At 35.0% G+C, this 15,758-nt stretch overlaps 1 protein-coding gene and 1 long non-coding RNA gene across 2 annotated transcripts in view; both read left to right on the forward strand.

The window, feature by feature from the left end:
- The window catches only part of LOC131253448 (uncharacterized), a 1,782-nt gene extending 1,628 nt beyond the window's left edge, over nucleotides 1-154 (forward strand). The window contains exon 3 of the long non-coding RNA XR_009175182.1: nucleotides 91-154. This is a non-coding gene — a long non-coding RNA (uncharacterized LOC131253448). The remainder of the gene's footprint in view (nucleotides 1-90) is intronic.
- Nucleotides 1-15,553, forward strand: part of LOC131254317 (uncharacterized) — a 24,658-nt gene extending 9,105 nt beyond the window's left edge. The window contains exons 3-8 of the mRNA XM_058255307.1: nucleotides 11,616-11,675; nucleotides 12,983-13,039; nucleotides 14,839-14,883; nucleotides 15,013-15,066; nucleotides 15,176-15,237; nucleotides 15,496-15,553. Coding sequence (XP_058111290.1) covers nucleotides 11,616-11,675; nucleotides 12,983-13,039; nucleotides 14,839-14,883; nucleotides 15,013-15,066; nucleotides 15,176-15,237; nucleotides 15,496-15,553 — 336 coding nt within the window. The remainder of the gene's footprint in view (nucleotides 1-11,615; nucleotides 11,676-12,982; nucleotides 13,040-14,838; nucleotides 14,884-15,012; nucleotides 15,067-15,175; nucleotides 15,238-15,495) is intronic.
- The last annotated feature ends 205 nt before the right edge of the window (nucleotides 15,554-15,758 follow it).

Consider the following 15,758-nt stretch of genomic DNA (forward strand, 5'->3'; position numbering starts at 1 on the left):
CTCAACGTTATTCACCACCATCACCATCATAATATTATTATTATTGTTTCCTTCTTTTAGGCATTGGTTGAATATTTATTGGATGATCAGGATGAGATGTCTCATGAGATGTCTGTGGGAACTGATCCTCTGGAGAAAGCATTAATCATTCTGTGAAGGTTAGTTTATGCAACCAACATAATCTCAAGTGATAAATATTTTGTTCGTCTTATGTGATATTGAAAAGGCCTAGCTATATGTCCTAGAGGGGGGGTGAATAGGACAATGCCAAATAAAACTTATAACAGCGAAATTAAAAAGAATATGATAGCCAAAATAAATCACAATGGAAGAAAGTAAAATAACCTCAAAATTCAGATCTTGAGAGGTTGATACAAATGTTGTTCTAAGGACAGCCTTACACCAAAAACCAGAGTTTATGGTAGGACAACCTTATTTCTAGAAAGATCTTTGTATCAAATCTCAAACCAAAGAGGAATACAAAAATAAATATAAACTGAATTGAAATAAATTGTAATCACAAATGTATTGTTCTAGGGACAGCCATACACCATAAAAATGGCAGGGCAACCTTGCTGGAACAAGTTTTAAAGGAAATTGAATATCAAGCTGATAAAGGAATAGCAGAAAATAAATTCTAAACTATTACAAAATTCTCACAATGCTTGAATTAAATGATTACAACATTCACCACCATACATACATCCCACAAAAGAATAATTAAAGATCAGAAGTATAAATCATTCAACCACAACACAAGGGATTATAGTGGTTCGCCTGTGTGTTCACCAACTGTTAAACAACAACCACACAGAATGCTACTCCACTCCTAATATCCTCACACAGGGGATATTAGCGTTCACTAACAAAATAAGTTTTCCCAGGTTCACCCAAAACCTTTACAATTATGTCTTTGTCTGTGGGCTTACACAATTAAAAAACCCCACTTCTGAGTTTTCCTGGCTCTCCTCAGATAACCAATACAACAAGATTTTTCTGGCAAATCTTGAAAGAAACCAAAATAGAAAGGAATTTACAATTAAATGTAAAATACCTAATTATCTCCTTCGTTGTAGCAGCCCGGTAGAACCAAATCAGAGTAGATGATTGAATGTCCAAGTTCAATGTCTAGTACTCAATTACAATGGTTCTATTTCTAATAGATTTTAAATTAAACCAAATAGGGCTTGCCTTAATTGATTTTAATTCCAAAGAAAAGGGAATAACAATTCCTCTTATCAAATTAGATTGGAATAGTAGAAACAAAATCAATTAAATAAAGCTAAGGAAAGAGAATATTAAATAAGCACACTTAGCTTAGATGGAGCACAGAATTATCTCTCAGAAGTTCGACGAAGATTGGCTTGAATGGATTAATTAATTCGATGATTTCTTCTGAGATTCGTGCATTATTTATAGGTGAGCAGATCGCGTCTTCGACTGGTCTAGGGAGCTCTTTGACTAGTCGAAGCAATAACAGATATTTGAAAAATCAGGCGTGATAAGCTTTGACCATTCTACGACTGGTCAAAGGTCTCCTTCGACTGGTCATAGGTCACCTTCGACTGGTCGAAGGTCTCCTTAGACTGGTCGAAGAACTCGAAAATATCTGGATTTTGAGTCGAAAATTTTCGATCGTCAAGATGCGTGACACTGCTCCTTCGATCGTCAAACAGATTCCTGGACTAGTCGAAGCCTAACAGATTTTATCCGAAATTTGTAACAAACTCACGACTGATCGAGGAATTCTTAGACAGGTCGAAGCAACTCTAGGACTAGTCGAAGAAGGCCTAGGACAGTCGAAGAATAGACCAAACTTAAGTAAAATAAACATTCGATTTATGTATCCAAAGTGACCTACTTCTAAGGTCAACCTAAGGTCAGTCAAACCTCAACCATGAAGTAAGGACATTGAAACATTAGGAACTAGTTACCTTGAAGTATGAGCCTTGAAGTCTTGATGTAGTTCAATCTTAAAATCTTGATGTAACTCAATCTTGAAAGTGTCTTGAGTTCTTTACAAACTGCCTTGAACTCTTCTTGAAGTCTTGCAGCTTGAGTCTTGTCTTGTGAGCAGTTCTTGCATTCAAGATTGATCCTTGTACTTGTGAGCTTTGCTTGTTGTGAGCTTAACTTGTTTATGAATGTTGATCCTTGAGAGAGCTTCACTTATGCAAGTTATATATAACAGTGATTTTGGCACCACAAATTTGACAACAGACAGGGATATAAACTATAGCACTTACAATCTCCCCCTTTGTCAAATTAGTGACAAAACACATAACCAAGATAAACATAAAGTAAAACAACTGGTTAAAGAGTTATGAACCAGGTCATATAAACTGGCTTACCTGCAAATCAATATTCAATATTCAACATTCAACATTTAACCAGTTTCATTCAACTAGTTCAAACATACTCCCCCTGAGTAACATAACCAATGCTACTCCTCTCACAATCACACCGTTAAGAACAAACCATTCTCCCCCTTTTTGTCACAATATGACAAAGGAAACAACAATAAAGGAGAACTAAATAAAGGGATATATGAGAGTAAACATGAGGAGTTATGAGAGTATAACAAAACAGTGATAGAGATACTCAGCATAGCTTCACATAGAATAAATATCCAGCATAAAACATAGATAGTATCCAACTCAAAATCAGTCAACCAAGTGCTAAGTTATAAAGTTATTATAGACCAGAAGTCTCATATAAACTTGTCAGAACCAGAACCAAATGACGGAGCAGGAATAGAGGGATCAAGTTGGTGAATCATGAGCAAGAGACATGTTTTCCATCTTTACATTTATATTCTCAACTTTATCCTCTAATGCACTCAGATGAACATCAACATCAGATGGTTCAAAATTTGGATCATTTGTTGAGTCAGAATCCAGTTCCTCAAAAATGTCATCCATATTAATGTCATCACCAGCTTCTTTATGACCACCACCACCACCACCACCTTGTTCAAGAAGTAGATCCAGCTTCATCTTATTGATATTAGTATTGTTGAAGATCAGATGATGGATTGGTGCCTCATCAACCGGCATATCGACTAACATATGTGTAGCCAATACAGTCATTAAATAGGCAAAAGGAATGTCACTATGACCAGGATGGAGTCTAAACTGAAGAATGAAATGACAGATTAAGGATGGTAAACAAATTTGAGTACCATTGAAAATAGCATGGATAACACGAACCATAAACGAAGTCAAGTCAGTTTTATTACCCGAACGAGGATACAAATTAGACACAAAGATTTTGTGGAGAATTCTATATTTGGGTAACAAATACCTTGCGGGAAGCATATTCCCTTTTTGTGTCCATTGAACATCCATGTTGCACAAATCTCTAGTGAGCATGTGTTTTTCAGACATTGAGGGTTTATCAGTTAAGTTATGGATAGGAATACCCTCATCATTCACAGGAATGTCCATAAGGGCTGAAATTAAATGACGATCAATGTCAAAAGGCCCTTCTCTAGTAAATATTTTAAAAGTTAAATTATCCTGTGAGAAAGCACTAATACATGTAAACATGGATTGGGCAATGGACCGGTATGCAAACCCACCCCAATATAATAAGTTAACCCAACCTACAGCTTCAAGCATAGGAAGGATGTCAAAAGGTGCAATATGATTAACATCAACAGGATGTTCAACAATAACATTACGTAATCTAATGTCCCTAACATAAGATGGATCATCATTGGGAACAAGAAGATGACGCTTAGAGATAATGGACGATCTGGAGGAAAAAGAAGGACCACGGGAAGTAGTTTTTCTACCTCTAGAAGCCATTTGCAACAAAGATATCAAGGAATTAAGAAGTTACAAAGGATTGAGAAGTGGGTTTACTCAAAACAGATTTTTCAAAATCCAAACCCCAAATCTCAATGAAATCCAAAATAGAAAGCTTCAAGCTAGAAAAGTAAACAATCTAGACACCAATCTGCAAGAAAAATGTAATTTGGATCACTAACCTTGAAGAACATGAAAGATGGGTTCGACAAGTCGAAGCTCAGCTCCTTAGAGAGAAAAAAACGGAATGAGGAAGAAAGCAAAAATCTCTAAATTTTAAGTGATTCCCGAGTTTTACGACTGGTCGTGGATATCTACGACCGGTCGAAGGTCGACTGGTCGAGTATACTCACGACTGGTTGAAGAATGTCCAAAAATTCATATTTCTTGCAAATTATACAAAAATTGAAATTCAATCTAGCAAATATATACACCATAATACAAGTAGGCATAAATAATCATTTTAAAATGCACATGCCAAGATCAAATTTTATCTTCTTAAACCTGCTTTTATCGAGAGGTTTTGTGAAAATGTCAGCTCGTTGATCTTCGGTAAGAATATATTCTAGAGATATAACTTTTTCTTCTACTAATTCCCTTATATAATGAAATCTAATGTCAATGTGCTTAGTACGAGAATGCTGAATAGGATTTTTTGAAATATTTATCGCACTGGAATTATCACAATGTAATAACATAGAATCCTATTTAATTCCATAATCACTTAGCATTCGTTGCATCCAAACAAGCTGTGTACATGCATTACCAGCTGCGATATACTCAGCTTCAGCTGTTGAAAGTGATATAGAATTTTGTTTCTTACTAAACCAGGAAACTAGACAATTTCCAATGTAAAAACAACCACCACTGGTTGATTTTCTATCATCTAGATTACCAGCCCAGTCAGCATCCGCTAATTGGACACCGGTCTCATGAGGATACCAGAGACCGAGATTTACGATTTGCGACATATCTAATAATTCGCTTGATAGCAATCAAGTGAGATTCTTTTGGATCAGATTGATATCTTGCGCAAATACCAACACTTAGAGAAATATCAGGTCTACTAGCAGTTAAATATAACAAACTACCAATCATACTCTGATAAAGTTTTGAGTAAACATTTTTACCATTAGAGTCTTTTGAGAGTTTCAGGGTAGTACTCATAGGAGTATCGAAATTCTTGCCATTCTCAAATCCAAATCTCTTGATTAGATTCAAAGCATACTTAGATTAAGAAATGAATATTCCTTCAGGTTGTTGCTTTACTTGCAATCCAAGAAAATAAGTCAATTCCCTAACCATGCTCATTTCGAACTGTGATTTCATCAAATCTGCAAACTCAGTAGTCAAGTCAGTACAAGTTGATCCATAAATGATATCATCAACATAAATTTGCACTATTAAGATATGATCATTATGTTTTTTAACAAACAGAGTTTTATCAACAGATCCCATTTGAAAATTATGACTTAAAAGAAATTTCGTTAGTTTCTCATACCATGCCCTAGGTGCTTGTTTTAATCCATAAAGTGCCTTTTTAAGCCGATATACATAATCAGTATTTTTGGAATCTTCAAAACCCATTGGCTGTTCAACATAGACTTCTTTATGTAAATCGCCATTTAGAAAAGTACTTTTCACATCCATCTGATAGATCTTTATCTTTCTAAAACATACAATGGATATAAATAGTCTGATAGATTCAAGACGTGCTACTGGTGTAAAAGTTTTATCGAAATCAATCCCTTCAATTTGAGTATAACCTTGTACCACTAGTCTAGCCTTGTTTCTAATTATATTTCCATACTCGTCAGACTTATTTTTAAAAATCCATTTTGTTCCAATGATGTGTTTATCTTTAGGTCTTGGTACGAGATACCAAACATCATTTCTTACGAATTGGTTGAGTTCTTCTTGCATCGCAACAATCCAGTTCTCATCAGCAAGAGCTTCTTTTACGTTAGATGGTTCTATTTGGGATGTAAAATATACATAATTACATATATCCTCAAGTTTTCTACGGGTGCGAACACCGGTGAGAGGGTTTCCAAGAATTTGTGTGGTTGGATGATCTTTAACAGTCCTCAACTCAGAATCAATCTGATTCGATGAAGTATCGGTTTATCAATGATTAGTACTTCATCATTATCGAATTAGAAATTGGCGTGTTTAAGTGATCATCAATGACAACATTAATAGGATTCTTAAATCACACCAGTCCTTTTGTTCAGAACCCTATAAGCTCGATGGTTTAAGGAATATCCTAGAAAAATACCTTCATCACTCTTCGTATCGAATTTTCCCAAATTTTCACGATCACGTAAAATATAGCACTTCGACTGATCGAGGGTATTTAACAGTAGGCTTTTTATTGAACCATAATTCGTAAGCCATTTTATTATTATCTTTGCTAGTGTAGACTCGGTTAATAATATAGCAAGCTGTGTTGACTGCTTCAGCCCAAAGATTTTTAGAGAGCTTCATGCTATTCAACATGACATTAGCCATTTCTTGAAGCACCCTATTCTTTCTTTCTACAATTCCATTTTGTTGTGGAGTTTTGGGAGTAGAGAATTCATGTAATATTCCTTGGTCGGTACAGAACTTCTCAAAATTGCTATTCTCAAATTCAGATCCATGATCACTACGAATTTTACTGATTTGAGAAGATTTTTCAGTTTGAATCCTTTTGAAAACTTTTCTTACTTCTTCAAGGGTTTCAGATTTATCCCTTAAGAAGACTACCCAAGTGAATCTGGTAAAGTCATCAACTATTACCAGGATATACTTTTTTCCACCACGACTTTCTGTTCTGGTAGGTCCTATCAGATCCATGTGGAGAAGTTCGAGCGGTCTTGATGTGGTATTTGAATTCACCTTTTTATGTGAGTTCTTTGTTTGTTTGCCTATCTTACACTCACCACATATTTTATCTAATTTCTGAAGTTTGGGTAAACCTCTTATAAGTTCTCGTTTGCTCAATCTATATAAATTTCAATAATGTACATGCCAAGACATTTGTGCCATAAATCAGTCTCGTCTGTATGGACCATGTAACATGTTTGATTAGATGAGCTGGATTCACTAATAATATAGCAATTTTCAGACGTTCTACGTCTAGTTAATATTACAGAACCCTTATTGTTTAGTATCTCACAGCTTTGATTAGAAAACCGAACACTATGGTTATTATCACATATTTGAGATATACTAAGCAAGTTATGTTTTAAGCCTTCAACATATAAAACATTTTTAAACACAGGAAGATTAAAAAGTTGAACCGTACCTTGGCCTATAATCTTGCAGTTGCTACCATCACTAAATGTGACTGAACCATCAGTCATATCTTTCAGATCTGTGAATAAAGCTTTGTCACCTGTCATATGCCTGGAGCATCCACTGTCTAGGTACCACTTTGAATGACTTGTTGCTTTAAAAGCAGTGTGAGCAACCAAGCAGGTAACTTTAGGAACCCATTTCATAACTATTTTGGGTTTAGGAACATAGTTGGTCTTCTTTTGTGTATATTTGTAGGAATGACCTATAGAGTTAGATTTTAAGAGCTCCTTGAGTAAATCAACTATCTTTTCAGCTAATGGATTTTGTTTCTGATTAAAGTTGACATGGCTGCTTCTAGGTTTTTGAAAATTTTTTGAATTTCTAGAAAAATCTTGATAAGTACTTTTCCCTTTTGAGTTTGAGGACTCTCCTTTAACAAACATAGGAGGAGTATACTTTTGTTTAGGAAGTAAATTTTTATCATAGCCCAACCCAGATAGATCGCCACATTTTCTTGATCCGGATAAAAGTTTCTCTAACTTTGGATCACCTTGGGCATATTTCCATGTGTCCTTTAGACTCAGAAGAGAAGATACTTCAGTTTTAAGTTTCTCAATTTCAGATTTTAAATCAATAATTAAGGAGTTTTTGAATTTTAAATCGCATTTTGATTTTTCAAAATAATCTGAAATTTGTGATTTTTCTAAGACAAGTGATTCAAAACATTTTTTGAGTTTTAGAAAACTTTTCTTTTTGAAGTTTAAGTTTGACAGCAATTTTACAACTTTCCTTATATAGGGCATTGTAAGCGTCTTGAAGATCATCTTCATTTTCACATTCACTACTCAGATTTTCTTCACTTGTTGAGTCATTATCTAAAAATGTGAATTTGGCTAGAGTCATAAAAGCTTTAACCTCATTGCTCGACTTAGTTTCAGAATCTTCTGATTCAGAAGAACCTTCAGAATCAGATGATTCATCCCATGTAGCCAACATACTCTTCTTCTTGGGTTTGTCCCTTTTAGGACATCTATTTGCTAAGTGCCCATATTCTTGACAGTTGTAACATTGACTATCTTTCAAAGATTTTTGAGATTTGGGTCTAAACTTCTTTTTATCATTTGATTTTTGAAAATCAACCATTTTCTTGCTTTTGAAAATCTTGTAAAATTTCTTAGCTAAAAGAGCCATATCATCTTCTGAATCGGAATTTTCTCAATTACATTTAGAAGATTTTAGTGCGATAGATTTACCTTTAGGAGCTTTAAAGTTTAACTCGTAGGTTTGTAGAGAACCAACTAGTTCTTCTACCCTCATATTATCCGTATCACGAAGTTCCTGGATCGCGGTTACTTTAGAATTGAACCGTTCAGGAAGTGAGCGTAATATTTTTGCACACACTTTACTTTCTGGGATTTTATCGCCAAGACCCCACATTGAGTTTACAATGTCATTCAATCTAGTGTAAAAGTCCATAAACATTTCATTTTCCTCCATATAAATTTCTTCAAATTTGGTTGTGAGGAGTTGGACTTTAGATTTTTTGATAATTGTAGTACCCTCGTGTGTCATTTCTAATATATCCCAAGCTTGCTTTGCAGTATCACAGGAAATGATTCTTTTGAACTCATCTGGTGATAATGCGCAAGTAATTGCATTTAGTGCTTTAGCATTTGCACTACTCTCACTTTTCTAAAGAGTGGTCCATTGGTAATATGGTATGACTTTCATAGATTTTGAACCATCAACCCCAGTAACTTCCATGATAGGAGGTTTCCATTTAGTCACTGTGGCTTGCCACACATTTTCATCCATTGATTTGAGGAAGATCCTCATTCTGGCTTTCCAATAGGCATAGTTGGAGCCATCAAAGGGTGGAGGTCTTGTGACTGAAAGGCTATCAAAATTTGACATCTTAAATAGCTTAAATCGTTAGCTCAGGAATTAAATCCAAGAATTAAAAAAGAGCTATTAGGCTCTGATACCACTTGAAAAGGCCTAGCAATATGTCCTAGAGGGGGGTGAATAGGACAATGCCAAATAAAACTTATAACAACGAAATTAAAAAGAATATGATAGCCAAAATAAATCACAATGCAAGAAAGTAAAATAACCTCAAAATTCAGATCTTGAGAGGTTGATACAAATGTTGTTCTAAGGATAACCTTACACCAAAAACCAGAGTTTATGGTAGGACAACCTTATTTCTAGAAAGATCTTTGTATCAAATCTCAAACCAAAGAGGAATACAAAAATAAATACAAACTGAATTGAAATAAATTGTAATCACAAATGTATTGTTCTAGGGACAGCCATACACCATAAAAGTAAAATAACCTCAAAATTCAGATCTTGAGAGGTTGATACAAATGTTGTTCTAAGGACAACCTTACACCAAAAACCAGAGTTTATGGTAGGACAACCTTATTTCTAGAAAGATCTTTGTATCAAATCTCAAACCAAAGAGGAATACAAAAATAAATACAAACTGAATTGAAATAAATTGTAATCACAAATGTATTGTTCTAGGGACAGCCATACACCATAAAAATGGCAGGGCAACCTTGCTGGAACAACTTTTAAAGGAAATTGAATATCAAGCTGATAAAGGAATAGCAGAAAATAAATTCTAAACTATTTCAAAATTCTCACAATGCTTGAATTAAATGATTACAACATTCACCACCATACATACATCCCACAAAAGAATAATTAAAGATCAGAAGTATAAATCATTCAACCACAACACAAGGGATTATAGTGGTTCACCTGTGTGTTCACCAACTGTTAAACAATAGCCACACAGAATGCTACTCCACTCCTAATATCCTCACACAGGGGATATTAGCGTTCACTAACAAAATAGGTTTTTCCAGGTTCACCCAAAACCTTTACAATTGTGTCTTTATCTGTGGGCTTACACAATTAAAAAACCCCACTTCTGAGTTTTCCTGGCTCTCCTCAGATAACCAATACAATAAGATTTTTCTGGCAAATCTTGAAAGAAACCAAAACAGAAAGGAATTTACAATTAAATGTAAAATACCTGATTATCTCCTTCGTTGTAGCAGCCCGGTAGAACCAAATCAGAGTAGATGATTGAATATCCAGGTTCAATGTCCAGTACTCAATTACAATGGTTCTAATTCTAATAGATTTTAAATTAAACCAAATAGGGCTTGCCTTAATTGATTTTGATTCCAAAGAAAAGGGAATAACAATTCCTCTTATCAAATTAGATTGGAATAGCAGAAACAAAATCAATTAAATAAAGCTAAGGAAAGAGAATATTAAATAAGCACACTTAGCTTAGATGGAGCACAGAATTATCTCTCAGAAGTTCGACGAAGATTGGCTTGAATGGATTAATTAATTCGATGATTTCTTCTGAGATTCGTACACTATTTATAGGTGAGCAGATCGCGTCTTCGACTGGTCTAGGGAGCTCTTCGACTAGTCGAAGCAATAACAGATATTTGAAAAATCAGGCGCGATAAGCTTTGACCGTTTTATAACTGGTCAAAGGTCTCCTTCGACTGGTCGTAGGTCACATTCGACTGGTCGAAGGTCTCCTTAGACTAGTCGAAGAACCTTAAAAACATCGTTGGATTTTGAGTCGAAGATTTTCGACTGGTCGAAGATGCAGTCGACACTGTTCCTTCGACTGGTCGAACAGATTCCTGGACTAGTCGAAGTCTAACAGATTTTATTCGAAATTTGTAACAAACTCACAACTGATTGAGTAATTTCTTAGACTGGTCGAAGCAACTCTAGGACTAGTCGAAGAAGGCCTAGGACTAGTCGAAGAACAGACCAAACTTATGTAAAATAAGCATTCGACTTATGTATCCAAAGTGACCTACTTCTAAGGTCAACCTAAGGTCAGTCAAACCTCAACCATGAAGTAAGGACATTAAAACATTAGGAACTAGTGACCTTGAAGTATGAGCCTTGAAGTCTTGATGTAGTTCAATCTTGAAATCTTGATGTAGCTCAATCTTAAAAGTGTCTTGAGTTCTTTACAAATTGCCTTGCACTCTTCTTGAAGTCTTACAGCTTGAGTCTTGTCTTGTGAGCAATTCTTGCATTCAAGATTGATCCTTGTACTTGTGAGCTTTGCTTGTTGTGAGCTTAGCTTGTTTATAAATGTTGATCCTTGAGAGAGCTTCACTTATGCAAGTTATATATAACAGTGATTTTGGCACCACAAATTTGACAACAGACAGGGATATAAACTATAGCACTTACAGATATTTAAAGCATGTTGTAAGTTTTCTTATCCATGCATAGGCCTTGCATGATAGCAAACACAGTGGGCTTCTATCTCTTAAAGTTAGTGCCTTGAATTGAGAAATTCTTCAGATGTTCTTAGATTGGGATTAGAAAAACCCTGTTAGTAGAAGTACCAGTTATTAACCTGCATTGAGCTATCTATTTTTTGTTGTCTCTCTTCATCACTAGAGTAATTCTAGTGATAAAGAGTATTGAAATCCTTGTCATGCTATTTAGGTTCCCTTTTTGCAGGTGCAAGCTAGTCTTTCTGCACTTGAAGATGCAACGGAGGCAGGATATGAAGATTTCAAGGTAATCAACCCAATTTCTCAAAATCTACATTTTTTCAATCATAAGATTGATGTCAGCAGAATGTTTTCCTTCAAACAAGAGGTTGGCTAATCCCATATGCATGTAAAAGGCAGCCCAACATGCATTGCATCTGCCAATGAGGTGCACAAGTGCTAAATGGCCTCACTTTTATACAAGGCAATCTAAACTCAAATTAAACTGACTAAATTATGTACTAATGTCTCTATGTCGGACATCTCGGACACTTGAGACTTCAAGTTTTGACCATTTCAATACAATTCTAGGTGTAACTTGAAAGCATTTCGTAGCTTTAAACAAACCATTTTAACAGCCTCTAGGATATTGAGACTTCAGGTTTTGTGTTCAATCATCTTGCTTGCACATCCATGGACCAAATGCTTTTTTATAAAGCAAAGCTTACGATTGAGAGCAGAGAAAATTGCCTGCAAGGAGTCTCCATTGGGATTCATTATGTAATTATTCTTTAATGGTCATCAATTGAGGTTTCAATCATCCTCTGAAAATTTTAATTTTAACAAATTCTATTATGAAATTCCAATCCACGCCCTCAATTCTTGCCTGTTACAATATTTACTTTAATTTTATTTTTTTATTTTTTTATTAAAGCATCCGCTGCATTTTCTTAGGTGTGCATGAATGCCCATAAATATATGATGAAACCCTACTCTCTCACAGCAATGTGAGAATAGCAGCACTCCAGATATGTATATCCTTTATCTTTCTTGTATGTAGTTACATGTCGAATTTCTTCGTTCTTTGCTTCTCAATCCCACAGATATTGATAAAATAAAAGAAAGATATATCATCCTTCTCTTCCTCTGGCCATGTCATAGGATTTTGAAAGCAGGAGCTTTAAAAGGCACCACAAGCTGTTTAATATCACTTAATTTTCTTTCTGCCACTGCTGCTGTCAGTATAGACATACTTATAGTCAAGCTTTTGTTTTCCCTTTTCTAGATGACTCTTGGACAAATCATAAGAAACTAAATGGAAGTCGAAAGGTACACATCTTTTCATAATATGCAAGTTCAGCATTTTTTACTTATTTTTTGGTTATATTATTCCCTTTTTCGACTTTGTAATTACCATTCTATACAAGTCCTTATGTGTATTTTCTTGCCATAGCATTCCTCGCGCTCAATGGTTGAGCAAGATTCAACTGCTTAAGTTAAAGATTTATTCATCTTCACATAGAAATGTTTATTAAATTCGACCGTACCTCAGGTCTCAACATTATTCACCACCATCAGCATCATAATAATATTATTATTGTTTCCTTCTTTTAGGCATTGCTTGAATATTTATTGGATGATCAAGATAAGATGTCTCATGAGATGTCTGTGGGAACTGATACTCTGGAGAAAGCATTAATCATTCCATGAAGGATAGTTTATGCAACCAACATATTCTCAAGTGATAAATATTCTATTTGTCTTATCTGATATTTAAAGCATGTTGTAAGTTTTCCTATCCATGCATAGGCCTTGCATGATAGCAAACGCAGTGGGCTTCTATCTCTTAAAGTTAGTGCCTTGACTTGAGAAATTCTTCAGATGTTCTTAGATTGGGATTAGAAAAACCCTATTAGTAGAAGTACCAGTTATTAACCTGCATTGAGCTATCTATTTTTTGTCATCTCTCTTCATCACTAGAGTAATTCTACCCTTGAAAAGAGTATTGAAATCCTTGTCATGCTATTTAGGTTCTCTTTTTGCAGGTGCAAGCTGGTCTTTCTGTACTTGAAGATGCAACGGAGGCCGGATATGAAGATTTCAAGGTAATAAACCCAATTTCTCAAAATCTACACTTTTTTAATCATAAGATTGATGTCAGTAGAATGTTTTCCTTCAAACAAGAGGTTGGCCAATCCCATATGCTTGTAAAAGGCAGCCTAACATGCATTGCATCTGCCAATGAGGTGCACGGGTGCTAAATGGCCTTACTTTTATGCGAGGCAATCTAAACTCAAATTAAACTGACTAAATTATGTACCAGTGTCTCTATGTCAGACATCTCGGACACTTGAGACTTCAGGTTTTGACCATTTCAATATAGTTCTAGGTGTAACTTGCAAGCATTTCATAGCTTTAAATAAACCATTTTAACAGCCTCTGGGATATTGAGACTTCAGGTTTTGTATTCAATCACCATCTTACTTGCACGTCCATGGACCAGATGCTTTTTTATAAAGCAAAGCTTATGATTGAGAGGGGAGAAAATAGCCTGCAAGGAGTCTCCATTGGGATTCATTATGCAATTATTCTTTAATGGTCATTAATTGAGCTTTCAATCATCCTTTGAAAATTTTAAATTTAACAAATTCTATTATGAAATTCCAGTCCACTCCCTTAGTTCTTGTCTATTACATTATTTACTTTAATTTTATTTTTTTATTTTTTTATTAAAGCATCCGCTGCATTTTCTTGGGTGTGCATGAATGCCCCACAAATATATGATGAAACCCTACTCTCTCATAGCAATGTGGGAATAGCAACCCTCCAGATATGCATATCCTTTATCTTTCTTGTATGTAGTTACATGTCGAATTTCTTCGTTATTTACTTCTCAATCCCATAGATATTGATAAAATCAAAGAAAGATAATTCATCCTTCTCTTCCTCTAGCCATGTCATAGGTTTTTGAAAGCAGGAGCTTTATAAGGCACCACAAGCTATTTAATATCACTTAATATTCTTTCTGCCACTACTGCTGTCAGTATAGACATACTTATATTTAAGCTTTTGTTTTCTCTTTTCTAGATGAATCTTGGACAAATCATAAGAAACTAAATGGAAGTCGAAAGGTACACATCTTTTCATAATATGCGAGTTCAACATTTATTACTTATTTTTTGGTTATATTATTCCCTTTTTCGACTTTGTATTACCATTCTATACCAGTCCTGGTGTGTATTGTCTTGCCATAACATTCCTCGCGCTCAATGGTTGAGCAAGGTTCAACTGCTTAAGTTAAAGCTTTATTCATCTACATATAGAAATGTTTATTAAATTCGACTGTACCTCAGGTCTCAACATTATTCACCACCATCACCATCATAATATTATTATTATTATTTCCTTCTTTTAGGCATTGCTTGAATATTTATTGGATGATCAGGATAAGATGTCTCATGAGATGCAGTGGAACTGATCCTCTGGAGAAAGCATTAATCATTCCGTCAGAAAGGGTCTGTCATGGTCATTCCAGTGTAGCTTTTCTTGTATTGGAGGTCTGCTTCTTCTCTGCTTATGGTCATCTCCATGCACCGATGAATCTTCTTAGTGATTTTACTATCTTTACCGTAAACATTGACAAGGTTTTTGAGAAGTGCAAAGGTCCAGATCCATCATGTGCCCAAAACCCTTTTAAGGTGTGCATTGAACTTCTATTATGATTGCCTACAAAGATTGCCATAATGGCATTGACATTTCACTATTTTTTATATGTTGTTGGTAAGTAATGAAATGTTATTTCCATAGGTCCTTCAGTTTTTGAATGGACACAGTGGAGAAGAGAGGATTTTACACTTGTATGATGAATGGTAAGCACATTGGACATTTTGGCAATGAAACCTTCTACATGTTTCTACCTTCTTATTGATTTGGCACTCGTATCAAAATTTTCAGGTTTTATGTTCAAAAATTGCCTTTTTTGAGAAACAGGATCTACATAAATGGTCCCAAATGTCACTGACTTCACAAATCATAGTTATAAAAAGGATCTCATCCAATGTATATCTTTGCTATTTAGATATCTCTCATGTTACCAGAGCTGAGGCTGTGTGTGTCGGTTTGTGCAGGGGCCATACTACTGTGGTGCCAGAGTTGACAAGGCATTTGGACGATCCTTCAGGATGATCTCTGCTCCTATTATACTTACAACTGGTGATCTGTTGTATTCTAAAATTTGTTTATTTAGAAATGTGAATGTAGGATGCATTGTATGATTTGATTGCTATTTGTAATATGAATGCATCATTTTCTTTCCTGATTGCATTTTATGTACTATTCCTAGCAGCATTAATTGTATTAGCTTAGATGAGTTGGTCAATCACAGCAGGTT

This window comes from Magnolia sinica, chromosome 8 (assembly GCF_029962835.1).
Source record: "Magnolia sinica isolate HGM2019 chromosome 8, MsV1, whole genome shotgun sequence".
In the NCBI taxonomy this organism is placed as follows: Eukaryota; Viridiplantae; Streptophyta; class Magnoliopsida; order Magnoliales; family Magnoliaceae; genus Magnolia; species Magnolia sinica.